The 27,940-nt window shown below is 38.7% G+C and overlaps 1 protein-coding gene across 1 annotated transcript in view; it reads left to right on the top strand.

Annotated features, from left to right (window-relative positions):
• The window catches only part of SFMBT2 (Scm-like with four mbt domains 2), a 293,191-nt gene that overhangs the window by 193,323 nt on the left and 71,928 nt on the right, over positions 1-27,940 (top strand). The window contains exon 10 of the mRNA XM_006862794.1: positions 15,563-15,689. Coding sequence (XP_006862856.1) covers positions 15,563-15,689 — 127 coding nt within the window. The remainder of the gene's footprint in view (positions 1-15,562; positions 15,690-27,940) is intronic.

The following is a 27,940-nucleotide window of genomic DNA, read 5'->3' as shown; positions in this document are numbered from 1 at the left end:
TTGTTTGTAATCTGGGAATTGGCTGTAGTATAACAATTGACAATGTAGCAGCAACAATGGGTTCAAACATAGCAATTGTGAGGATGGCAGAGGACCCGGAAGTGTTTTGTTCTGTTGTGCGTAGGGCTGCTATAAGTCAGAACTGACTCAGCAGCACCTAACAAGGGATACAGGAGGAGTCCCGCTCAGTTGCCATTGAGAGGTCAGGGGTGGGAACCTACAAGCTTCTCTTTAGGAGAAAGATGTGACAGTTTGTTTCCATAAAGGAAACCGTGTGGGGCAGTTTTACCTGCTTTATAGGTTCTCTATGACGATACTCTGGTAGCGTAGTGGGTTACATGTTGGGCTGCTAACCATAAGGTTAGCAATTCAAGTCCACCAAGTGCTCCGTGGGAGAAAGATGACGCTTTTTGCTCCTGTAAAGATTTATAGCCTCAGAAACCCTATACAGGATCACTATGAGTTGGATTCAACCACCACCACCGCCACCACCATGAATTGGCATCAAATAGAAGGCAATGAATATTGTAATAAAACCTAGCTTATAAAATGCCCTCAGATATTTTTGAATGAGTATATAAATGAACAAATGGCTAGGTTGTAAAGTGCTATCTAGTTGGTTCTAACTCAGTGACCATGTACAGAATTTCTAACAAGGAAACTGGTGGGTTTGAACTATCAACCTTGAGGTTAGTAGTCCAGTGCTTATTCTGCAGTGCCATACCAGTACTCTGTAGTTGAAGGGTAGACTCCTTATAAAAGATTTTGATACACACAGGCAAAATATCATCTGTAATATTTTTTCTAATTATACTTGAACCTATTTCCCAATTGGATTCTTATTTTTTCTTTTCTTTGTCAGTCATGTAAATGTCAAGTGTGATATTCTTTCTCTATTTTTAGTATTTTTTATTGTACATTTTTTCCATATCCAGCCACAGATATCTCTTTCTGTTGTTGTTAAGTGCCATGGAGTATAGGGTTCCCAAGGAGCAGCTAGTAAGTTTGAACCACAGACATTGTGGTTTGCAGTTCAGTGTATATCCTACAGTGCCACACCAGGATACCCTTTAATTGTAGTGGTTGTTGTTAAGTGCCATCCAGTCGGTTCCAACCCATAGCAACTCTGTATAGGGTTTCCGAGGAGTGGCTGGTGAGCTTGAACCATTGACCGTACAGTTCAAACAATTTTGCAGTCTGGTTCATTAACTCACAGCGCCACAGTCCTATTTATTAGAGGAAAACAATGTTATCTTTTTTTTTTGTAAGCTCTTATTCCCACCTTCATTAAACGCCTCAGCCAAACGATATGAGACCACTATGATTCGCTTAGGGTAGTCAAGATACACTTCCTGGGGCTGAGGAGAGTCTGATTTCCTCTTTTGTATAGGGTTTCTGAGGAGCTGCTGTTGAGTTTGAACCACTGACCTTGAGATTTTGCAGTCCAGTGCATTAATCCACAGAGTCACACCAGGACTCCACTGATTTCCTCTAGAACTAGATAAAATTAGGATTCTGTTCAGCAACCCAGACCCAGGAGGGTGGCTTTTGAGGGGCAAGCATGGTACATTCTACAACACTGGATAAACAATTGATTAACCAGTGACTTGATTATCTTTTACAATGGAGCCAAACTACCTTGTTTTCAAGTAATTTTTATTATTGAAGTATTTGTGATTATTGTTGAACACTTGAAAAATATGGAAGTTAGTAGGGAGAAAAAAATAACCATGCGTTTCACAACCAAAACCATTACTTTGATGTTTACTAGGACTTCTGGTATGGCGCTGTAGGATCAGCACTAGGCTGAGAACCACAAAGTCAGCAGTTCAAACCCACCAGCTGCTTCTCAGAAACCCTATGCAGGGTAGCTATGAGTCAGAGTCGACTCCATGGCACTTAAGAACAATAGCAACTATTACGTTTTTCTTACATTTTTTTCTAGCTATTTGCTTTGTCTATTTTTGTGTAGACCTGAGAAATCTGTATGTTTGTAGCAATCTTTTCATCTAAACTCACGACAAAATTTTTCCCTTTTTCTTTGTTTTTTTTTTTTAATACAGACTTTCCATGTGTAAAGTCTCATATCATGCCCTCTTATTGGATGTCAAGATATAATACCATGAGTATCTTGATGCATAACACTTTTTCAGGTTTAGTATTAGTTTTCTGGAATAAGTTCCCGGAAGCAAAAGTGTTACGACAAAGGGTATCAATATATTTATTGCCAAGTTGTTTTTCAAAAGTACTGTCCATTTACACAGTAGTAATGTTTGCAAGTAGAGCTATTTTATGTCAATTAATTTGTATTATGAGGAAATTGTCCCCTTTGAACCTGTTACAGTAGGAACTTCGTTCAGAATAATCACTAATAAAAGCTTAAATAACTCTAGTGGTTGTGTTTCAGAAGTCTCCCTGGTCTTAAATTTGGGGAATTTTTTTAAAAAGTCTTTTACTTCCTTCTCCCCTTTGCTATTTTCCTTCTGGGTTTAAAACACGTTTTCCTGGCATCTGCTAAGTCTTAGTATTTGTTCTGTCTCTGTTGATGATTGGCTGTGAGTATAATTGACCCCTGTTTTCTCTATTAAACAATCCATAGCAATTTGTTTTTATGAAGCAGTTATTTTCTGAACTGTTGCAAACTGTTTTACGAAGAAAGAGAGTTCATTTTCAGCTCAAAGAGAAAGAATTTTAAGTGATAAAGTGTGAGTAGAGGTCTCTAAGAGAAGAACGGAAATCTAAACTGTTAGAATGGTCAGGGAGTCCTGGGTGGCACTGTAGGATAAGCATTGGGCTGCTAACCACAAGATTGGTGGTTTAAACCCACCAGCTGATTCTTGGAAGCCCTATACAGTGTCGCTATGAGTCAGAAGCGACTGGACAGCACTTAATAACAGCAGAGTGGTCAAAGAAATGGAAGAATTCAAGGGACAGAGTAATTGCTTGTGGTCTATGAAAGGTAATCAAAAAGAAATGATTATATCTTGATATTGGTGGTGGTGAGCCATCGAGTTGGTTCTGACTCATAGTAACTCTGTATAGAGTTTCTGAGGCTATAGATCTTTACAGGAGCAGAAAGCCACATCTTTTCTCTCTTCAAAACCGACCTTGTGGTCCATTGCTTATCCTTCAATGCCACATGGAGTACAAAGCTTCATCTTTTTTCTGTGGAGTGAATGGTAGATTGGAATTACTGACTTTGTGGTTTGCAGCACAACACGTAAGTCACTACCAGGGCAACTTGAGTAGATTTTAAATGGCTCACTGTGTGGTGGAACCCTTAAGACTATATGGGGAAACCCCCAAGCCTGTGGTCCGTAGATTCCATTCAAACTTGGAACTGAACCCACGCCCTAGGATCGCCTGTCAGCCAAACCACAGATAAACTTATAGAGTGAACAGCAACACCCATGGGGAACATGCTCTTCAGAACAGTCAGCCACATAAGACGAAAAGAGTATTTTTCCAAAAATACAACAAAAGGGTAAGAAAGAAGGGCATAAAACTGGGAACCTAGAGAGGAAACGAGAAGAATGCTGTTCCACTGAGGAGATTGCAACTAGTATCGGGAAGCAAAATACACATACATTTTTGAATGGGAAACTAATGTACTCTTTAAACCACAATCAAATGTTCAAATTAATAAACTGACTCTCCATTGAAAGACTTGAGGACTGGGTTTAAAAGAGTCAAATATAGGTCCAAAACAGCATGGAGCTTGACCCAGCCTGGAAATGTCTATATCAGGATAACTTCTAAATGGGAAAATTTTATATGTACAGATACCCAAGCGTAAAGAATGCCCAAATTCCATGTTATATCAGAAAATGGTTTGTTATTCTTTAAAAAAAAAACAACAACATTAGTTTCTCCCCACCCTTGCCATGATCTTGATGAGATTTTTGTCTTCTCACAAAAATATATGAAGTAGCATCCAGGGAAATAGTGGCACAAAGGGGATCTTGACTCCTTTGTTCTGTCAAAACAAACAGTACCTTTCTGTTGAAGGGATTTATATCGTCTTCATATATTCAGTTGAGGAATGTTCAAGGGGAATGCCTTGTTGCATAATTCTGCTCATCCAGCCTTGTCACACCTTTCTCCTTAGAGAAGGGCAGAGAATTAGCCACAGTGGAGAAGAGGTAAAATGCCTTAGTAGCACAGTTAAATAATTAGTAATGATGACTCAATGTCAAGCATGCTACAGCTAGGGTGGACTTAGGAATTTGTGGATGAAGAAAACCAGACACATATGAATTCATTTATTTTTCACCTTGACCTATCAGTTCCTAGTAGCTGTTGTTAAGTGTCATCGAGTCGATTCATAGCAACCCTGTGCAGGGTTTCAGAGAGTCAGCTAGTGGATTTGAACTGCTGATCCTGTGGTTTGCAGTCTAGTGCTTATCCTACAACACCATGCTGGGTCTAAAACCCAGATGTCTTGCTCTTTGATTCAGTACCTTTTGTACTGTTACATACCTCATACCTCATTGCCAGTCTGAGGTGCCTTAAGGAAAATTCTTCTATTCTTCTATATTATTGCATGGATATGAACCAAAACAGTTCCAGAGGAGCTACTCTTAAAGCAGAGGATTATATTAATTGTAAAGAAACTTGTATTGCCTTGTTTAAGACGTGTTTTGCTTTATTTGTTTCAAAATGTTCAGAAGAAACTTGGTTTGGGGAGGTAGGCTTTCAGCTGGAAGAGTGGCTTTGGAGGGGGGGGGCGGGAAGGGCAGGTGGTGAAACAACATGAAGAATCTCCCTTCTGAGTCTTCAAAATTAGTTAGAAAGAATGTGTAGTGTTTCAAAACTCTGAGGCTTCTTATCCTCTTGTTGGAAGGAAATTATCGGTTTTGATATGGAATGTTAGAGGAACATCTCTGTAGGGTGATGGACGAGCCTCGGGTAAGAATGGGACCAGAGGAGTACTATTGTCTTCTTGGTTATGTTCCCCATCCTTTAAAAGAAGAGCAGCAACAAATTTGGATAAACTGAGCTTAATTGTTGGAAATTATTCCTGTTTTGTGCTCAGGGTATACAAATGGAGGTAGAAGATTTCCAATGTCTTGAGGTTCTTTAATGATATCTGTAGTATGTCTACAAATATGAGATTTAGTAACTAAAATTCCCATGTTAAGTGAATTTGTAGTTGTAGAATTTATGATGAGATGGAGAAAATAAATTGAGGGATTTGGGTCAAAAATATACTGAAGAAATTCCTTTTAGATTACTTTGTACGCATCTATGTTATAGTTAAGTGCCGTTGAGTCGGTTTTGACCCATAGTGATACTGTATTGGGTTTCCAAGGAGCAGCTGGTGAGTTTGAACCATTGACCTTGTGGTTCAAACCGACGTTATGGCAGTCCAGTGTTAGCCTACAGCGCCATACCAGAGCTTACATGTATATATATGGAGTCTTAGTGTGGTGCTGTGGGATAATATACTGGACTGAAATGTCGGTTTAAACCACAAGGTTCAAACTAACCAGCTGCTCCTCGGAAACCCTATACAGGGTTTCTATGAGTCGGAAGCAACTCAACAGCACTTGACAACAATATATGTATGTGTGTGTGTGTGTGTTGTTGTTAAGTGCCGTCAAGTCAATTCCGTCCCATAGCGACACTATATAGGGTTTCCGAGGAGCAGTTTATGAGCTTGAACTGCCGACCTTGCAGTTCAAATGGCTTTTCAGTCTGGCGCATTAACCCACAGTGCCACACCAGGACTCCATGTACGCATGTGTGTGTGTGTGTATATATATATATTGTGGAGTCGGTTCCGACTCATAGTGACCCTGTATAGGGTTTCCAAGGCTGTTAATCTTTACTGGACCAGCCCAGCTCATAACAGCAGCAACAACAAAACACTCCTAACTTCAAAAAACTGCAAAGAAGAAATCACTTGGGTAGCATCTTTATTTAGTTGAGTTTAGAATATATAGATAATTGTTTCTCAAGTCTCTTCATCAGTGTTTCAAATTTACCCCCAGAGAAGCCCATCTTTCCCACCTCTTACTATTCTTTCAACCTCAGCAATTCAATTTGAAGGCAAAATGTTTATCCTTCCCCTTCATTCATTTCTCAGAATTTACGTGGAAAGGTATTATTTTTCATGGAAAGATACTATTTTATATTTCTTTGAAATAGATTATGGGAATGGATTTTGTGTAATAGCCCTTCGTTTTCTCTGTAACCGACATACTCTAAGGCTGTTCATATTTCACAGATTTAGTTTGTTGTTGTTGTTGTTGTTAAGTGCCATCGAGTCGGGTCCGACCCATAGCGACCCTGTACAGGGTTTCCGAGACTGTAAATCTTTATGGGAGAAGAAAGCCTCTTCTTTGTCCCGTGCAACAGTTGGTAGTTTCATACCGCTGACCTTCAGGTTTGCAGCCCGATCCGTAACCACTACACTGTAGGATCATGAAAAGTCTTTTTCTCAGCTTGTACATTAGTTTGGGTGTTGCTAATAATTTGTTACAGTAGTAACGAATCAAATTAATTTGCATGCAAGGGCTCAAATAGGTTGTAAGTTTATTTCTCACTTATGGAAGGGCCACAGATGAGGTAGTTCTCATCTCATGATGGTGAATCAGATACTAGGGCCATATTTGTATTCGGTTTCATCGTCTGAATCTAGGAAAAGAAATCAAGGAGAAAAAAACTTTAGACACCTTCCATTGGTGAGAACCAATCATGCCATGCTCTAAGTAAGGCTAGGAAATGTATTCTGCATGGGCCATTGTTTCCTAGCTACTGTTCTATACTGTGGAGTTCTGGTGTGGCACTGCGGGTTAATGTGCGAGGTGGGTTTGAACCTCATTGTTGGCAGTTCAAGCTCACCAACCATTCCTTGGAAACCGTATATAGGGTTGCTATGAGTTGGAACCAACTAGACAGCACTCAGCAACAATACTGTATACTGTGGAAGAAGGAAGAAACATTTTGGTGGAGAGCTTGCCATCTGTGCCATCACGAGATATACATTTGCTATGGAGTATAATACTAACAGGAGGCTTAGTATGGTGCTACAGGATAATGCACTGAACTGAAAAGTTCTTTTGAACCTCAAGTTTGGTGGTTCAAACCTTTGAGCCGCTCCTTGGTAACTCTATACAAGGTCACTTTGAGTCGGAGCTGACTTGACTGTATTTAACAACAACCATACATAATATTGATAAGTCCATGAAAAGAGATTCTCTGCTCCTATGGTATGTTCCTAAAATACGATCTTCATTTCTTTAGGTGCTGTATAAGTTGCCAGCCAAATAATTTTGTCTTGTTGCTTACTTTAAGCTTCTAGTTGTTGTTAGGCGCCTTTAAAGGAGTTGGGTCTGGCTCATGGTGACCCTATGTACAACAGAGCAAAATGCTGCTGGCGCTTCATGCTTGCAGTCAGTCCTGTGCTTGAGCCCATTGTTTAGACACTGTGTTAGTCCATCTCATTCAGAGTTTTCCTCATTTTCACTGACTCTTACTCAAATAGACCTTGATGGTACAGTAATAGGATTTTTGTGATACATAAAATAGCAGTGTGTATGTATGTCTGTACATATGTACTTGCATAATTATATCCAGTGATTGCAAAATGTACTTTAGTCAATTATTCATTTAAACTTCATTATTCCTAGGAACTATGAGAAAGGGATACAAAATAGCCTCATTTTAAGAATGAGTTTGTTGAACATACATTTAGTTATGGAAATTAATTCCTTAAGGGATGAAAAAATCCAATCCTTTAATTGGGGCTTATAGTTACAATAGTGCAAAATGCTCCCAAGTCAAATCCTTGTTTTCTGTGCATGGGCTTCAATTGCTGCTGATTCTGTGCTGCAGGGATAACAGAGTCTCAGAAATGAGGCGTGGGAAGGATTGGCTTAGTAAAGAGAATCTCAGTGCTGAGCCTTAATAAAAATCAGAATTTGGAGAATGAGGTGTGCTGATACTTACAAATATAGAAATGAATCATCGGCAGAGTTGGAAATTCAGGAGTCTATAATGAATTACAGGGGTAACTATTCTTGTACAATAAATGGAAAAAAAATGCTTTCCATTGGTTTGCACAAGAATAGTTACTCTGTTTCATTAAAGATACCACAAAGTAGGTGGCGATGTCTTAACTCATTCGTGTTGTAAGGCCCAAGGACCTCTTCCATCCTTGTCAAGGGAGAGTGCTAACCTTCTCTCCTTTCATACAACAACCTGCGATATGCAGATGATACAACCTTGCTTGCTGAAAGTGAAGAGATCATAAAATATTTACTGATTAAGATCAAAGACCACAGCCTTCAGTATGAATTGCATATCAATGTAAAGAAAACAAAAATCCTGACCACTGGACCAATAAACAACATTCTTATCCACGGAGAAAAGATTGAAGTTGTCAAGGACTTCATTCTTCTTGGATCAACTATCAACACTCACGGAAGCAGCAGTCAAGAAATCAAAGGACATATTGCATTAGGCAAATCTGCTGCACAGGAACTTTTTAAAGTGCTGAAGAGCCAAAGATGTCAGTTTGAGGACTAAGGTGCGCCTGACCCAAGCCATGGTATTTTCAGTAACCTCATATGAATGTGAAAGCTGGACAGTGAATAAGGAAGACCATAGAAGGAATGATGCTTTTGAGTTATGGTGTTGGAGGAGAATATTGAAAGTGCCATGGGCTCACAAAAGAACCAACAAATCTGTTTTGGAAGAAGTGCAACCAGAGTACTCCTTGGAGGCCAGGATGGCCAAACTTGGTCTCTCATACTTTGGACATATTGTCAGGAGGGACCAGTCACTGGAGAAGGATATCATGTTTGGTAAGGTGGAGGGTCAGGAAAAAAGAGGAAGACTCCAGCGAGATGGATTGGCCAAGCGGCAGCATCAGTGGGCTCAAGCATGGCAACAATTGTGAGGTTGGCCCAGGATCAGGCAGTGTTTCGTTCTGCTGTGCATAAGGTCACTATGAGTTGGCACCGACTCAATGGCACCTAAACAACAACAATCATTAAAGAACAGAATGCAGTGTATACTCATGCCATCATGAGGGGAGCAGCAGGTTAGCTCTTAAAGCCTATTACATACAATGGATTCTTACTTGACTTTTCATGATATAGACATTTTTGTTGTTAAGTGTTGCTGAGTTGGTTCCGACTCATAGCAACCCAGTATAGGGTTTGCAAGGAGCAGCTGGTGGGTTTGAACTGCTGACCTCATGGTTCAGAATCCAGGGCTGATCCTACAGGGCCACACCAGGAGTCCATTTGGTTATATTGCTGTCATAGAATTTATTTGCCTCGGTGATTTTCATTTAGGTCCATGGAAGCATTGTCACATGAATGTGAGGTTGTGCTTTTTACCGAACAAGAGTAATATTCTTTCCCTAACTCTAGCCTTAGGCAGAAAATTCTCACATCTCCTCCTCTTAGTTCTGTATTTAGGAAGCAAAGTGGTTCTATGACAACCATAGCCCCACTAAAGTGTCATTTTCTCTGTCCTCTTTTCACATTCTTCCAGCAGTTTGGTCCAAATGCGTCTTAATAGTGAAGCAAATAGCCACATCCCCAGGTAGCCTCTGAGCTTTCAGAATTTATCTATCAAGATTAAATTTGCTTTAATGAGTTTGCTGGTGTATTCATTAGGAATTCGTTTGTTATACACATGCCCCCTTTTGTTTCAGGCTCTCTTTTATTGAATAGACAGGATTGTTATCTGCCCATTGGCACACGCATTGCATTACTGGTACTTTGCTGAATTTGTTAGTTTGCTACAAGTGCTCTTTAATGGAATGCTTATTATGAATTCATGTTTTAATCACACATCTCCTGTGTAGCAGGGGAGAGCTAGTGTGGAAATAGATACATGGAAGACGTTTCCCCAGGGAAGTTTAACAATCAAAGGCAGTTATGAAATGGATTGACACAGCCAAATGCTTAGTAAAATAAACTCACAGGTAACAGTTTTCTTATTGATCTTTTATAAATTACCCTCAAGCAGTGAGCTGAAGCGAAAATAGGTTATGTGGTTGTAGCTTTCCCTTATTAAGTAGGATAAAATGCACTTTAACGCACTTAGAGGTTTTTCAGGCAGCCAATCAAGTTGTATGGTCAGAAGAAAACTCAATACATAATATGTGTGGATGAAGCTGGATGGCTTGCAGAAAAATAACACACCTATTATATTTTCATTCCTATTTCCTAAGTACCATAAAGGAAAAGAGGAAATTGATTTCTTAATATGTATTGAATATTTCTGCTCTGATTACATATAAGCATAATTGCAATTTTCAACATATATAAAAAGACATGTAGATTCCTGCTGAGTTTCTTTTTCTGTATTACATAAAGATATTGTTATTATTGTTGTTAGGTGCCGATGAGTTGGTTCTGACTCATGGCAACCCTGAATAGGGTTTCTGAGGAGAAGCTGGTCAATTCAAACACCCACTGTAGTCAAGTTGATTCCTACTCCTACCGGCTGACCCGACAGGATGGAGTAGAACTCCGTCATACTGTTTTTAAGGCTGTAATCTTTATGTCAGCAGACTACCACATCTTTCTTCCATGGTGCAGCTGGTGGACTTCAAGCATTGGCCTTTCTGTTAATAACCAAGGTCTTTAAACCACCGTGCCAACAGGGTTCCTTAGTTACTTACTGTTGCTAAGTGCCACTGAGTGGGTTCCAACCGTGTATTGGGTTTCCGAGGAGTGGCGTGTGAGTTTGAACCATTGGCATTGCGATCCAGACTGACCAAATGCGTACCCTACAGGCCCACACCAGGACTCCCACGGACTTATTGTTGTTGTTAAGTGCCATCGAGTCGTTTCTGACCCATATCGACCCTGTATAGGATTTCCAAGGAGTGGCTGGTATGCTTGAACCACTGGCTTTGTGGTTCAAACCAACTTTGCAGTCCAGCACATTAATTAGCCCACGGTGCCAGGAACATTTTAAATCTCAATTTGTATATTTATATAATATAGATACATTTGTGTATTTATAAATATATTTGTATCACTATAGTGTACAAAGGAGCTCTGGTAGTATAGTGGTTACGAATCAGGCTGCTAACCTCAATGTTGGCAGTTTGAAACTACCAGCTGTTCGTGGGAGAAAGATGAGGCTTTCTGCTCCTCTAAAGATTTGCAGCCTCAGAAACCCTGTGCAGGGTCACTATGAGTCAGAACTGACTCCAAGGTACTTAACAATAATATACAAGGGGGCTTCAAAAATTCACAAATAAAAAAAATTTTAAACCTAAAATAAATAATTTTTTTTTAAATCCATGTAAAAATTCCATTATCTTTTAATTTCCTTTTTCCAGAAACTTTTTGAAGCCCCCTCATATATTTATATAAGTATTGTAACTTGTCTTCTAACTTACTGTTTGAAAGTGATGTTGGGTGGAGGTTGCCTCTAGTTTTAATTAAGTTTGAATTGAGCTGGTCCTCCCATAGATAAAAACTGTAAATATAGACAGAATTTGAAAAAGGATTTTCTGGGGGCATTGGAGAATGAACAAATGATGGCAGATTCTGGAGGGGAACAGACCCTCGGAACAAAGTAAGCATGGAGTGATTGTCCAGGGTTCCTTGTTTTATTTTTCAGGCTTCTAGCTCTGGTAGCGTAGTGGTTTTGAGTTGGGCTGTTAACCTCAAGGTCAGCAGTTCAAAACTACTAGCGGTTCTGCGTGAGATAGGTGAGGCTTTCCTGTAAAAACTGACAGTCTCAGAAACCCTATACAGGGTCGGAACCAACTGGACATCCCTTAACAACAACAGCCTTAGGTGTCACAGTTGACACCTCACCTCATGGGACGACTCAAACAGTGACTGAAATTTTTCAGTCTTTCTGGTCTGATGAGCTAGAAAACTGAGAGTAGGCAACCAGAGCCACTGGGAAGTAAGGGGAACCTCAGACAGGCAAGCACTACAGAAGGGAACTACAGATTCCCATGCACATGCATGTGCCAGGCAGCCCCATAACTAAGCTGAGATGGGACTGTTGCCCAAGAATTAGTTTATACTTTGAATCTTAACAAGTTAATTTCTTGATAAAACGAAATAAAATCAAAAACAATTGGGAGGAATAAAACTAAATCCCAAGATTCCACAAAAACATTAAAAGCATCCAGGTTACACTCCGAAATTTCTCAACATATGAAGAAATAGGAAAACATGACGCATTCTCAGTAGAAACGTTAATCTACAGAGAACAAACCCATATTGATCCAGGTTAATCAGCTTTTTCAAGACTGTCCAGGAGATTCTGCTATATCCTAAAATTTGAGTCATTGATGTGAATGTAAATTTCCTGAATAGGAAGAAAGAAAATTCCAGAAGAGAAGTAACAATGATAAAAGACAAATTCTAGAACTGAGAACTACCATGTCTGAAATAAGCAAATTCACTGGTGATGGTGGTAGTGGTGGTTGTGTGCCATGGAGTCAGTTCCGACTCATAGCAACACTGTACAGGGTTTCCACGGCTGTAAATCTTTACTGGAACTGAAACCGTCATCTTTCTCCTGCGGACCAGCTAGTAGTTTCAGATTGCTGACCTTGAGGTTAGCAGCCCGACTTGTAACCACTACACTACCAGAGCTCCTAAGCAAATTCACTAGAAGGACTTAATAGCAGAATAGAGATGATAGAACAAAGAGTCAGTGAATTTAAGATAGAAATTACTCAAACTGAAGAACAGAGAGAAAAATAGATTGTGGGGGAAATGCTGAACAGAACTTCAGGGACCTTAGGGACAAAAGAGTGTGTATTGAAGACATGGAAGAACTGGAAAGAAAGACTGTTGCAAAAAAAAAATATTAACCAAAGTAGCTTAAAGACCTAAACTGTACAGATTCAGAAGTCTCAGTGAACCTCAAGTAGTTTAAATACATAGAAACCCAGCATAGTAAACTGTTGAAAATCGAACATAAAGAGAAAAATAACAGAAGCAAACGCTTAGTAAAGAAGAAATATGGATAACAAAGAAATACATTAAAAGTTGTTCAATACTTTTAGTTATTATGGAAAATGCAAATTATAACCACAAGGAGATACTCCTACATACATGTTGTTGTTGCTAAGTGCCATCTGATCAATTCCAACTCAGAGGGATCCTGTATAGGGTTTCCAAGAAGCTGGGGGTTTTGAACCACCAACCTTCCAGCTAGAAGTCCAGCGCTGATCCCACAGTGCCACATCAGGTGTCCATTACTAAAGTAAAACTGACTAATACCAAGTACTGGAGAGAATGCACAATACTTGAAACTTGCATACATTGCTGTTGGGAATGCAGAATGGTGTCATCACTTTTGAAATCAGTCTAGCAGTTTCTTACAAAGTTAAACATACACTTACCATATTATCCAGCAATCCCATATCTAGAGAAATGAAAACTTACATTTACACAAAAATTTTTGCCTGAATGTTTTATTTATATTGGCTTAATTCATGATCACTCAAACTGGAAACAATTTAAATCTTCTTCAGTTGGTGAATGGATAGGCAAATTATGGTATATCTAGATACTGGTGGTGGTAGTGGTTGTGTGCTATGGAGTCGGTTCTGACTCATAGTGACTCTACTATATACGATTTCTAAGACTGTAAGTGTTTACGGGAGCAGAAAGTCTCATCTGTTTCCTCCTAAGCTACTGGTAGATTCGAACAGCTGACCTTGTGGTTAGCAACCCAACTCATAATCCCCTATGTTACCAGGGCTTCTTCATTTATCTGTTGTTGTTAAGTACCATCGAGTCGGTTCCGACTTATAACAACCCTGTATAGGATTTCCAAGGAGCCAATGATAAGTTTAAACTGCTGACCTTGCGGTTCAAACCTACCTCGCGATTCAATGCTTTATCTTACAGCGTCACACCAGTACTCCTTGTTTATATGGTGTTGTTGTTAAGTGCCGTGGAGTTGGTTCTGACACATACTGACCCTGTAGAGGGTTTCCGAGGAGTGGTTGGTGAGTTTGAGCTGTCAGTCATGCAGTTCAAACCGACCATGCCGTCAAGTGCTTATCCTATATTGATTGTCACACTAGGACTCCCGTCTATATACTTGTTGTTATTATTAATGCCATCAAATTGGTTCTGACTCATAGCAACCCGGTATAGGGTTTCCATGGAGCGATTGGTGAGTTTGAACTGCTGACCTTGCGTTTCAAACCAACATTGAAGTCGAATGCGTATCCTTTGGCGTCACACTAGGATTCACCAACAAAATAGAGCAAACTACTGATACATTCATTGACATAGATAAAGCTCAGATGTATTATGCTCAACAAAAGAAGCTAGAGTCAAAAAGATACATATTTTACTCTTCCATTTATATGACATAATGGGAATGATAGAATTATAGGAAGCACTATATTAAAAAGATGAGTGATTGGCAGGGATCGAGAGTTGGGAGGATGTGATTATCAAGGACCATTGTAAGTATATTCTTAAGCGTGAAGGAGGTGTTCTGTATCTAGATTTTGGGTATGGTTAAATGTCTATATACTACTCAATTATAGTCATTTATTTAACCTACCTACCTTCATCGAACTGGACACTAAAAATAATGAATTTTACTAAATGTAAATTTAAGATTCAATTTTAAAAGGAATAATAATTTTTTAAAAGGTTAAAAAAAGAAAGAGGCAAAAGGAAACCAGCAAACCTGCTCTATGCGAAAAACATTATTTTCAGGTTGAGGGGAAATGATGACAGATATCTGCCAATGTTAATTCCTTCAAATATGCCCAAATGTGATTCTATTGAGGAATATCAAGGAAAGTAGAGGAAATGATTTTTCTTTCAGTGTATATAGAAATATACATACATTTGTTGTATACATTATATATATGTGTGTGTGTATAATGTAAGTGTATATGGAACTGAAAACGGAGACTTTGGATTCATTCATATATTCATTCTCTCAGTCATTTAACAAATATTATTAGGCACCTATTGTATACCAGGAATCCTGGTGTGACATTTTAGAATAAAGCACTGGACCGCAAGGTTCATTTGAATCACAAGGTTGGTGGTTCAAACCTACCAGCTACTCCTCACAAATCACATACAGAGTCACTGTGAGTCGGAACCAACTCGATGGACCCTAACAGCAGTAACAAATTATATACCAAAGAGTTCTTGTGGCATAGTGTGATATATGCCCCCAGTTGCTCCGCAGGAGAAAGATGGGGCTTTCTGCTCCTGTAAAGATTTACAAACTTGGAAATCCTATACAGAATTGCTATGAGTCAGAACTGACTCGACAGCGCACAACAATAATTGTAAACCAACCGTAGTTCTGTTTTTTTGAGATACACATATGGGTTGAAATTGATTCAATGGCTGTAGGGTTTTTTTTTTTTAGATTTGTTTAAAGATAGGTAGATTGGAAGGAAAATCATGTTCTCCCTTGTGAATAGTGGCAAAACTGAGCATATAAACAAGACTATCTTCCTTATAAATAAGAAATGTGTGCATGCATGTGTATATATGTATTTGTTTCTTCCCCTGTCCAGTCCTATGGCTGCAGAATACCATGCTCAGACTTAGTTTTATTTCTCTTTCAGACATCATTCAGTCGGGGTTTCACAAAGAACATGAAACTCGAGGCTGTCAATCCCAGGAACCCAGGAGAACTCTGCGTGGCCTCCATCGTCAGCGTGAAGGGGAGGTTACTGTGGCTTCACCTGGAAGGTATGTATACAACAGTTATAATTCTGAAGAACTAGGTATCCAGTAAAGTGGCCACAAGTATAAGAATTCAGCATTTCTCAGTTTTTATTTAAACAAATCTTAAATAAGTGAAACTAATCAAATATAAATTCATTCAGAGGCTCTCATCTTCACAAATAATTTCATGAAACGAAGTGCTGGCGTGATAATTATGTTTGGAACACAGCGGTCTTTTTTATAACTACGATCGTGAAATCTTGTCACAATTAAATTACAGGGGGCTCCCAGGTTATAAATATCTAAACTACACAGACAACTCCTACTTGTACTTTAATATTACATAAATTTGTCCTCCTATGGAAATGGTGGAACCAATCCCTACGCAACAAATTCTGCATCACCGTCACTTCACTTACTGCATCTGCAATTTTCAAATCATTGGAAAAGCTTCAGGCTCAAAATCATGCTAAAAAAGGACCATATGTACCTGCTATGACTTAACGACACAGGAACTGACCTTGATCGTAACCCAGGACAGTCTGTAATATGAGTCACTTGCACTAGTATTTGAGGTCTTGGGTATTACAAGGACAAACTTATGCATTTGCTTTTTAATATGAATCACACCCTTTATTTCTTTTATGGATGTTCATTTTTGTTTTGTTTTTTTCACAAAAGAATAACTACAGAATAGCTTTGTCCCCAAAGGTATAATAAAAAGAATTTAGGCTTGTTTTTTTTCAATGATGGTTAAGTTGTTCTTTTATTTATTTATTTTTATTTACTTACTAGTAAATAAAAAGGAGCTCTGGTAGCGTACTGGTTACGAATCGGGCTGTGAACCGCAAGGTCAGCAGTTTGAAACTACCAGCGGTTTCCGCGGGAGAAAGATGAGGCCTTCTGTTCCCGTAAAGATTTACAGCCTCAGAAACCCTGTGCAGGGTTGCTATGAGTCGGAACCGACTCCACGGCACTTAACAACAACAACAGCTAGAATACAGATAATTCATAGAACTGTATATTTTTGTGAACAGAACCAAAATCAACTTTTCGGTTTGGGTTTATTTTTATTTTAGATGCTATTGAGTTGGTTCCGACTCATAGTTACCCTATGCACAACAGAACAAAACACTGTCTGGTTCTGAAACACCCTCACAATGGTGGTTATACTTGAGCGCATTTCTGCTGTCTCTGTGCCGGTCCATATCTTTAGGTGTCTTCCTATTTTTGCTGACCTTCACTTTGCCAAGCATGATACTGTTCTCCAGAAACTGGTAACTCCTGATAACATGTCAGACGTATAAGATATGAAGCCTTGCCCTCTGGTTCTTAAGGAGTATTCTAACTGTACTTCTTCCAATACAAATTTGTTTATTCTTCTGGCAGTCCATTGGTACTTTCAAAATTCTTCTCCAAAACCATAAATGAATCTATTCTTCTACAGTCTTCCTTATTCATTGTCCAACTTTCACGTGCTTATGGCGCTGTTGAAAATACCATGGCTTGGGTCAGGTGCACTTTCGTCCTCAAACTCTTATCTTTGCTGTCATACACTGTAAAGAGATCTTATGCCCTAGATTTGCCTAAAGCACTGCATCATTTGACTTTTTGACCGCTACTTCCTTTAATGTTAGTAGTGATCCAAGCAAAATGAAGTCTTTGATATCTTAAATCTTTCTCTATATTATGATGGTATTTATTGATCCAGTTGTAAGAGTTTTTTGTTATCTTTACTTTGAGATGCAATCCATAGTGAAGGCTGTAGTTTTTTTTTATCTTCATCAGTAAGTATTTTAAGTCCTCTTCACTTTGTATCATGATTGTATCATCTGTATATCGCAGGTGATTAATGAGTCTTCCTTCAATCCTAATGCCACCTTCTCCTTAGTGTAATCCAGCTTCTCATATTATTTGCTCAGCATACAGATTGAATAAGTATGGTGAAGGAATACGACCCTGGCACACACCTTTCCTGATTTTAAAACATTCAGTGTCCCCTTCCTTTTTGGAACAACTGCCTCTTAGTCTATGTACAGGTTCCTCCTGAGCATGATCAAGTGTTCTGGAATATCCGTTCTTCACAATGTTGTCCATAGCTTGTCAGGATCCACATAGTTGAAAGCTTTTGCATAGTCAATAAAACGCAGGCAAACATCTTTCTGGTATTCTCTTCTTTCAGCCGTGATCCATTTTATCAGCATTGGTATCATCTAGAGCCTCTGGCAGTTTCCTGTTGGTATACTCTTGAAGCCATTTTTTGAATTATGTTAAGCAAAAATTTACTTGTATGATATTAATGATATTTTCCGATGATTTCCACATTCCGTTGGGTCACCTGTCTTTTAAATGGGCACAATTATGAATCTCTTCCAATTCTTTGGCCAGATAATCATTTTAGACATTTCTTGGCATAGATGAGTGCATACATCCAGTGCTTCATCAGTTTATTGAAAGATTTCAATTTGTATTCCATCAATTCCTGGTGCCTTGTTCTTTGCCAAGACCTTCAGTGCACCTTGGACTTTTCCTTCAGTACTATTTGCTCTTGATCATAAACTAACTTTTGAAATGGTTGAACATTGACCATTTTTTTTTGTTGGTGGTGGTGTTAGAATGAGAGTCTGTGTATTCCTTTGATCTTCTTTTCATAGTTTTTGTATCATGTAATATTTGCCCTTAGAATTCTTCAGTATTTCAATCTCGAGGCTTGAATTTTTTGTTTTAATGTTTTATTGTGAGTTATGTGATAGTTTACATGGGAGAACATTAGCTTTACATTCATTCTATCGTATATCGTTTCATTGCCATGGTTACAGTCCTCTCTGTGCATCATCAAAGAGTATACCCTGCAGAGGCTTGAACTTTTTCTTCAGTTCCTTCAGCTTGAGAAATGCGGTGTGTGCTTCCTTTTTGGTTTTCTAACTCCAGGTCTTTGCACATTTCATTAAAATAGTTGACTTTGTTTTCTCAAGCAGCCTTTTAAAATTTTCTGTTCAACTTTTTTACCTCCTTATTTTTTCAATTTGTTTTAGTATTTCTATACTAATGAACAAGGTTCAGAATGTCCTCTGATACTTTTTTTTGCTCTTTTCCTTCCCTTTTGTCTTGTTTTGCTTTCTTCTTGCATGATGTTAATGTCATCCCACAACTCTTCTAATGTCAAATCTGTTCTTGAAATGGTCTGTAAAGTCTGGTGTCATATTTTCAAGGTCATACTTTGGCTGTTGTGGACTTGTTTTAATTTTCTTCAGCTTTGGCTTGAACTTGCATATGAGCAGTTGATGGTCTATTCCATAGTCTGCCCCTGGCCTTGTTTTGGCTGATGATACAGAACTTTTTTATTGTCTCTTTCCACAAATGTAATCAATTTGATTTCTGTGTATTCCACCTAGAGAAATCCATGTATGTAGTAGACTTTTATGTTTAAGAAAGGTGTTTGCAATGAAGAAGTCATTCATCTTGCAAAATTCTATCATGGGATCTCCAGCACTGATTCTATCTATTGCATCATCACTGGCTTTAGTGATTGATGTGTAAATTTGAATAATCATGGTGTTAACTGGTGTGTGTCTGGGTATTATGCTATTAGAGATAGCATTATACTTCAAGATAGACTTGAAGGATTTTTTTTATATACTGAATGCAACATCAGTCCTTTTGAAAGTGCCATTTTTACATAGTAAACCACACAATTCAAAATGGCCATTACCAATCTGGACTTCTGGTGTGGTTCTGCAGGGACAACACTGGACTGTGAACTACAAGGTCAGCAGTTCAAACCCACCAGCTGCTCCTCATAGGATCATAGGATCTCAATGACTCGGAACCAACTCAACAGCACTTAATAACAACAACAAATGCCCATGATATTGATCTTTATGCATTCCATTTCATTCTCACAACTTCCAGTTTTCCTAGTTATATACATCATACATTCCATGCTCAGATTATTAATGGATGCTTGCAGCTGTTTCTAGTCATTTTCAGTTGTGTCTCATCAACAAATGAAGATCCCGAAAGCTTGGCTGCATCCACACCATTATGGTTAGCTCGATTTTGAGGAGACAGCTCTTCCCCAGTCGATTTTGAGGAGACAGCTCTTCCCCAGTCGTATTTTGAATGCCCTCCAACCTGAGGTGCTAATCTTTCGACACTTAATTTGTGAAATGGTCTGCTGCTATTCATAGTTTTCAGTGGCTAAGCATTCAGAAGCAGTCTGCCTCGCCTTCATTCTGAAAGCTCAGCTGAAACTTGTTCACCTTGGTGACCCTGCTGGTGTTTAAAATAACAGCGGCACACCTTCTAACAACACAACAATGTGCAAGCCACCACAGTATGACCAACTGACATATGATCAGTGGCAGATTTAGGTAGAAGACCAACATGTCCCAAATGTTATCTTCTCAATGAGATATAATTTAAATGAATTATTTGTTCTCTAAGATTTTCTCATCGTCTCATAATATGCATTGTTGTTGTTGTTTTTTTAAGATTTCATAACATTAAATAGTAACTTTAGCATACATGGAAAATGACTAATAAAAAACTAGATATGAATAATAAAATAAAGTTAGCTTATGACCTACTCATCATCCTTAGTAGAGAAAGTTTGGAAGGTCACAAAATTGTTACAAATTTCTCTGTCCTATTTCCTCAGGGAACAATGTTTAAAAGCAACATAAGGTGTGGTGCTGTTGGGTAAGCACTGGATTGTTAACTGAAAGTTCTGGCATTCAAACCTACCTACCCCTCTTGGAAATCTGTCCGGGGTTGCTGGGAGTTGGAACTGATTCAATGGTACTTACCAATATCAATAATATCATTTCATAAATATTGTACTCCAAGAAATTGGGAAAGATAGAGAACAATAATTTTACTGAATGTCCTGGGAAATAGTTTTAAGCATCACTATGGTTTAGGATTTTCCATTAATTGAAAATAAATGGAAAGTCTCAGAAGACTGAGTACTTGGTTAGTGGATTTTTAAGTAGAATGGTAGACTGTAGATGAAATGAACCCAAGTGTAGAGATGGGCAAATTGGTGGTAATTTTCTGCAGTTTAAAGGAATAGAACCTGACTTTGTATTCGTTACTAGAAGTAATGCTCTTGGAAAATGTAAGATCTCGTCTGTAATTCCTAATCAAATCACTGAATTTAATGTGCTGTTTAACAGATCACTAAATTTAACTTGCCATATTACAAGATTTAAGTCTTATTTATGTTATTAACTTGAAAACAAAAATGATACTGTAAGAAGCCCATGTTTCATCATTATTATTTAGCACATTGTGGTGGAAATTCTCTGACAGTCATTATTTATTTAGCAGTTTGTACTTCCAGAGTGCTGTGCAGCTGTTAATTACCGAACACAGACAGCAGTTAAGAGTGTTCTGACTTTTATAGGTGAAGAAACTAGCTGAGTCATTAAGATATGCCTGGGGTTCAATTTCATTGCCTTTGACATCTTCTTTGTTACTTCATTTCCCCACAACTTCTCATTCTTAAAAAGAACGATGATCAACATTTTTGTGCATATTTAACATTTCTGACAGTAGTTCCTCCTTTCATTTCCCCACATTCACTCTGTAAGAATGAAAATGAGTTAGTATTAAGAAACAGACCAGAAAAGAGCTTGTCCATTGTTTTTCAGACCTTATACATGTTTTAATAGTTGTTTTGTATGTTTTTTTTGTAACAGTCTGTTAAATATCATCTACCTGGAATTATTGGTCAAAATCATTCATGTATCTCATCATTTACAAAAGCAAGAAAAATAAGAAACCATAAGGACAATATACTTAAAAAGTAAAATTCCAGTCAATCTTCTTAATCTTGCTTTGGATTTTCTCCCCCTGACTGAGCATGCACCTTTTAACGTGACAGCTTGATGGCACTTACTTCTCATTAGTCACAGTTTTATGTGTACAGTGTTTTCTTTTCTCCATTCAGAGAGGATAAAACGATAAGAGATTCACTATGGTCACTTTGTGGCTGTTAAATTATTTTTATGATGGTGATTATCCTGATTGCAGACCATTTATATGACACTTTAAATTTATAAAGGACTTTAAAACAATTTGATTCGTTGTTTTTATGCATTAAATTGAGTTGAAGTCTTCTCAGCACATGGTTGATTGGCTACTTTTAGGTAATTAAAACAATCATTTTTGTTTAAGACTTGACTTCTCTTGATGTCATTTAAGTGTCTGTAAAGGAGCTGATGTTGAAGAGAGCGAAGGATACAATACATGAGACTAATGTAATATTGTTTTAAGATCATGTTTGAAAATTCTCACAAACCACTGGTAGTTAGCGAGGATAATGTGGGACGATGGAGTTTGTGTTTTCATTGGGATGTTGTAGCACTTTCTCTTATGCTATTTATTCTGTTTTAGGTGACCATCTCTCCTATTATAAGCATTATCTTTATAGTGTAAATTACTTTCCATTTTCATGCCTCTAGTGATGCAGCCACACTGAACTAACCAAACATCACATTGCCACTCACACTCATATGTCTCTACTCAGATCTTCACAAATAAAGTAACTTTCCATTCACTTCAGATTTCTTATTTTTCTATAGGACACATGTGGTTTGGGGTGGGAGAAAATAGTTATATTCTATTTGGTCTCATAGTTTTTTAATTCTCAAATGAGGCATATGCAAGGGTGCTTCAAAAAGTTTGTGGTAAAATTCCATTATCTTTTCATTGCATTTTTCTACAAACTTTTTGAAGCCCCCTCGTATAGAAGGCATGTCAGGATAATGCACTGGACCACAAGGTCGGTGTGAACCTCAAGGTCAGCGGTTCAAACCTCACCAACCACTCCTCGGAAACCCCCATACAGGGTCACTATGAGTGGGAACCAACTCCATGCCACTTAACAACAAGGAGAACATTAACATGCAGATGGACAAGACACTAGGGGTAGAGATGATGGGAGAGTACCGAATTATAGGCAAGGAAGGCATTTACATTCCTCCTAGCTGACAACTCTGACCTTTAAAGGAATCTTTTAATAGTAAAAAGCTCCTTGTCTTGATCTTATAATGCTGCTCCTTTGTGATGCTAAGGAGTAGGAAGGCAAGTAGCTGGACTAGCTCTTGGCCATTTGCTGTCCTGCCAGTGTAATGATCCCAGCTGAAGGCACTTACCACCTTGCTCTGCAGTCTCCTGAGATCCAGTTAAATATCAGAGGATGGCAGGACGATCAGGTGGTTTCTGATTTACCTTCTGGGTCTACTGTTTATGAATTTACAGAGAGTGGGCCACTTTGAAATTGAAAGTGAAGAGGCTTAAGGAGACCCCAATCTTTTCAAACAAACATACTGAGTAAAAGCTTTGGTGAGTGATAAAATAGGAAAATCATTACTGAGAAAGCATTAGCAGTATTGGGTGAATTGGAAAGTCTGCCCTTGTTTGTTGGTCCCTGAGGATAACTTCCAGGAACCCAGCCTTGGGCAGATACAAAAACCCTTAAAAGTCTGGTAGCCTTCTGATGAAAGGGCATATTATTGTTGTTTTTAAAAGCATGACATGCTGGGCTGTTTCTTTAGTTTCTGAAGAGTGTATTTGCTAGGTATGTTTTGTTGCATGAGATTAGAACTGTTACTTTGAAAAATGACTATGAAATGATCAAGGAAACCTTATATTCCTTAATGAACAAGATACAAGAAACCTGAAGGAATAATATGTGACGTTTATCAGCAATATGCATTTCTGAGGGAAAGCATAATTTTCCACTTTTCTCTCTTGATTCAACTTTGTAAAAACCTAATCATCTAACAGGTATTCAAAAACTTTTTAGAATGTGAAGGAATTTTAGTTTACAAATTAATTGTGCCAGGCAGTGAATCAAATCCACTGCCATCAAGTCAGTTCTGACTCACAGCGACCCTATAGGACTGGCCCTATAAGGTTTCCAAGGCTGTAAATCTTTGCAGAAGTAGATTGCCACAAACCCAGTGTCGCCACTGTATACCTTGTGGATGAATATATATTAGAGCAACACTGAGCCGTAGGTTGAAAGATTGTAAGACCTTCTATCGTCATCCCCATTACAAAGTTACTTCTGGAACACCTCTTTCCATCATAGGCTCTGCAGAGTGTTCTACCACCTCATGGTGGACCTGTGTGTGTGACTGTGATGTTGATCATCTGAGCCATGCAGCTCAACTCAGTGTTTAATGGATAGTAATGGATATAGAGCATTGTGTTCTGAGAGAGGGATTCCAGTATGAAGTTGAAAAGAATAATGCCTCAGAGTTCACATTTATAAAATGGGAATAAAATAATACCCACTTCCTAAGACTTACTGTATTAAATTAATTCATGTATACTCTCTTGAAACCATTTCTGTCACTACAAGGATATTTCATTAAATCTTAATTATTATTTTATCTTCATTAGTATTAATATATTCTTAGAACAGGTATGATGTGTTCTGTGTTCATGAATTTTAGGATTTTGACCTTGAAATTCTGCTAAGGTTGAACTTTATATTATAAAAGGAGTGATGATTAACGTGCTGCACTACTTGCTAAGTCATTGGGCTCTTTCCATTGCTGCCGCGAAAAGTGTGTTTCAAGAAAACTTTAGAATGTAAACAACAAAACCTGCTTTTGAAAGTAGGGAGTGCTGTTCTAAAATAAAGAAACTCTAGTGGTATAGTGTTTAAGCTCTTGGCTGCTAACTGAAAGGTCAGCAGTTTAAACCCACCAGCCACTCCACGGGAGAAGTGGCATTCTGTTTCCTAAAGATTTACAGCTTTGGAAACCCAATGAGACAGTTTCACTCTGTCCTATGCCCTGGTGTGGAGTCCTGATGTGGCGCTGTGGGCTAATGTGTCAGCCTGAAAAGTCGTTTGAACTGCAAGGTTGGTGGTTCAAGCTTACTAGCTGCTCCTTGGAAACCCTATAAAGGGTCGCTATGGGTCAGAATTGACTCAACGGCCCTTAAAAACAACAATATGTCTTGGTGTAGCACTGTTGTTGTGGTTAAGTGTGTTCAAGTTAGTTCCGACTCATAGCGACCCTATATAGGATTTCTGAGGTGTGCGGTTCAAACTGCAGAGGTTTGCGATTCAAACCGACTTTGCGGTCCAGTACATTAACCCTCAGCATGCTGTAGGACTGCAAAATCGGTTTATACCACAAGGTCTGTGGTTCAAACTTACCAGTCACTCCTCGAAAACCTGGGTCACTATGAGTTGTTACTGACTCATTGGCACGTCACCACCCCCATAGAGTTGGTATGCACTGGAATTAACTCAGTGGCACAGTGTTGTTTTGCTCTAAATTAAAACAGATGGGCCATTCTTGTTTTTGTACTTTGAATGTACAGGAGCAGTAATGATCCTGTAAATGTGGTGCTGTAGGGTAAGCACTCGACTGCTAACCACAAGACTGGCAGTTTAAACTCATCTGCCACTCCTTGTAAACCCTACAAAGGACTGATTTGAGTTAGAACAACTCAAGGGCACTTAACAACAACAGCAAGGATTTGTTAATCAGTCTCTTTCTGTTCTTGTCTGTTAAAAACAAGTCTATATACAGAAAATAAAAACATTAACAAACAAAGGAAACAAGACCCAGAGTCTTCAGATTTGCTAAAAAAGAGTCAAACTTTAAGTTCAGGTAACTTAACCAAACCATGTTTTAATGTTATTTCCAGTATCTCATGATCTTTCCTTGTATTCCTGCCCTTAGAAGCCACCTCAAGAAAAAAATTAAATTATCTACTATCAACACCAGCAAAACACACTATAGAAATTTCAGTTTGTGAATCTTGTACCATTAATCGGTTTGAACAGTTTAACTTTTAGAGATCAGGAATTATATCCTGTTACCATGAACTTCACATTCCACTTTGACAAGCATAGTGCAGACAGGAAGGGCCTGCAAATATGTGTGCAGGATTAGTGGAGTTTTTTGTCTGAGCTACAGGTGAAAAAATGGATCCTTGTCAGACACAGGGTTGATGGCGAAAGCTAGGGTTCTTGTTGTGTGCCATCAAGTTGGTTCCAAATCATGGAGACCCTCTATAGGCTTTCTGGTAGATTTAAACTGACAACTTTGCAGTTACCAGCCCAGTGCTTATCCTATAGTACCATAGGATAGACATGAAAACATTGTTTTGCCAGGAGGCCTGCATCCTTCCGCTTCCAGAATTAAATTTACTTTGGACCAGGTGACCTTATTAGAGCAAAGAAAGTGATTTAGTAAGAGTGGACCCATTCCCTAGAAAAGATTTTACATTTGAGGTATCACAGGCCTCTGTGATTCTGATGAAAGCTTTTGGCACTTAAATAAATTCACTGGCACATGTACATAATTTTAGTTGTGATTCTAGAGGATTCCTTATCCTCTGGAAACTGTTGTTACATGCCGTTAGAATTCGTGGTCCCCAGATTTGGACCTCCTGCAGGAGATATTCTCAGAAGACCGTAATAGATTTTAGATCTATGCTATACAATGTGGTGTGGCATTAGGCTATTAAAATTTAAATTTGTTGTTGTTGTTGTTAGGTGCCATTGAGTCAGTACTGACTCATAGTGACCTTATGCACAGCAGAACGAAACATTGTCCGATCCAGGGCCAACCTCACTACTGTTACCACGCTTGAGTCCATCGATGCTGGGCTCAAGTGTGGCAACTAATTAAACTCTTCCATTAAATTGTAACTCATTTAGTTTCTAAATTATACTAGCCACATTTCAAGTGCTCAGTAGCCACATAAGACAAGTTTTACAGATCTGGATAGCAGAAAGTTCTTAGGGACATCACTTTTCTACATGCTGAGACTGCAACAAGTTACATTTGAGCCCATTGCTGCTGCCACTGTGCCAATGCTGCTTGTTAGGGGTCTTCCTCTTTTTCGCTGAACCTCCGCTTTCCAAGCATGGTGTCTCTTTTCAAGGACTGGCACCTCCTGATAACATGTCTGAAGTATGAGGAATGAAATCTTGCCGTCCTGGTTTCTAAGGAGCATTCTGGCTGCTCTTCTAGCAGTCCATGGTACTTTCAGTATTCTTCTCCAGCACCATAACTCAAATGCCTCAATTCTTCTATAATCTTTCTTCTTCATTACCCAACTTTCACATTCATATAAGGCAACTGAAAATACCATGGCTTAGGTCAGGCGCACATTAGTCCTCACATTGATATGTTTGCTCTTGCACCCTTTAAAGAAGTCTTGTGCAGAAGATTCGCTTACTGCAATACGTTGTTGGATATTCTTGACTGCTACTTCCATGAGTGTTGGTGGTGGTTGTTGTTGTTAAGTACTGTGCAGTCAGTTCCGACTCATAGCAACCCTGCACAGGGTTTCTGAGGCTGCAAATCTTTTGTTGTTGTTGTTGTGAAGTACCGTCAAGTCGATTCCAACCCATAGCAACCCTGTAAGGGTTTCTGAGGCTGTAAATCTTTGTGGGAGCAGAAAGCTTCATCTTTCTGCTGTGGAACAGCTGGTAGTTTCAAACTGCCAACCTTGAGGTTAGCAGCCCCATTCGTAACCACTAAGCTATGGTGGTTCCAAGCAAAATGAAGTCTTTGGCAACTTGAATCTTTTCATTCATCATGATGTTACCAACACGTATTGGAGGGGGGAGGTTATAATTCAGTTCATAATAGTACCCAGAGGCCTTGAAAATTGGATGTAGAATTCTTTTTACCTATGAATCAGCCAAGAAATTATGCAAGGTGTCTCAACTAGAAAAGCATCGCTAGCCGAAAAATAGATGTTTTCCTTCTCATTGGGAATGAGGGAGTGAGGAGGACAAGATGTCATGGGGCCATTACAAAGACCCATTGTCATTCTGAAGTCAGGAAGGTTGGATTTCTGTCCTTTCCAGCCCTACCTCACAACTGATTCACAACTACAAAGCTTGTGAAGAGACGCTGAAACTATTCCAACCTCTAGATACCCTGGGAGCTCATGACTAAAACATGAATCACTGAATCTGACCAACTAGAAAATGACCTCTGCCATTGCAAGGTTAGATTCCTGCCATTGCAAGGTTAGATTCCTGCCATCTAACCCTCTTTTCACAACATGTTTATCAGCACATCAGTGGTTCCGTTTAAAGACAGCATTTTAAGCATATATTGTTGATTTATTAGCTTTGAGCTCATGGCCAACAGCAGTATAATTCATGCCTAATTGAAGATGATCTAACACAAGTGTTTTCTCTGTAAGCATATCCCAGCCTTCTTGCACTTCGGAACACTAGACAGCACTTGAGCACTACACTTGAGTGGACACAAAACAAC

The sequence above is a fragment of the Chrysochloris asiatica genome, unplaced genomic scaffold (genome assembly GCF_000296735.1).
Source record: "Chrysochloris asiatica unplaced genomic scaffold, ChrAsi1.0 scaffold00050, whole genome shotgun sequence".
NCBI classification, from domain to species: domain Eukaryota; kingdom Metazoa; phylum Chordata; class Mammalia; order Afrosoricida; family Chrysochloridae; genus Chrysochloris; species Chrysochloris asiatica.
Note: the sequence above shows the minus strand (reverse complement) of the source record. Positions and strands in the feature narration are given on the sequence as shown.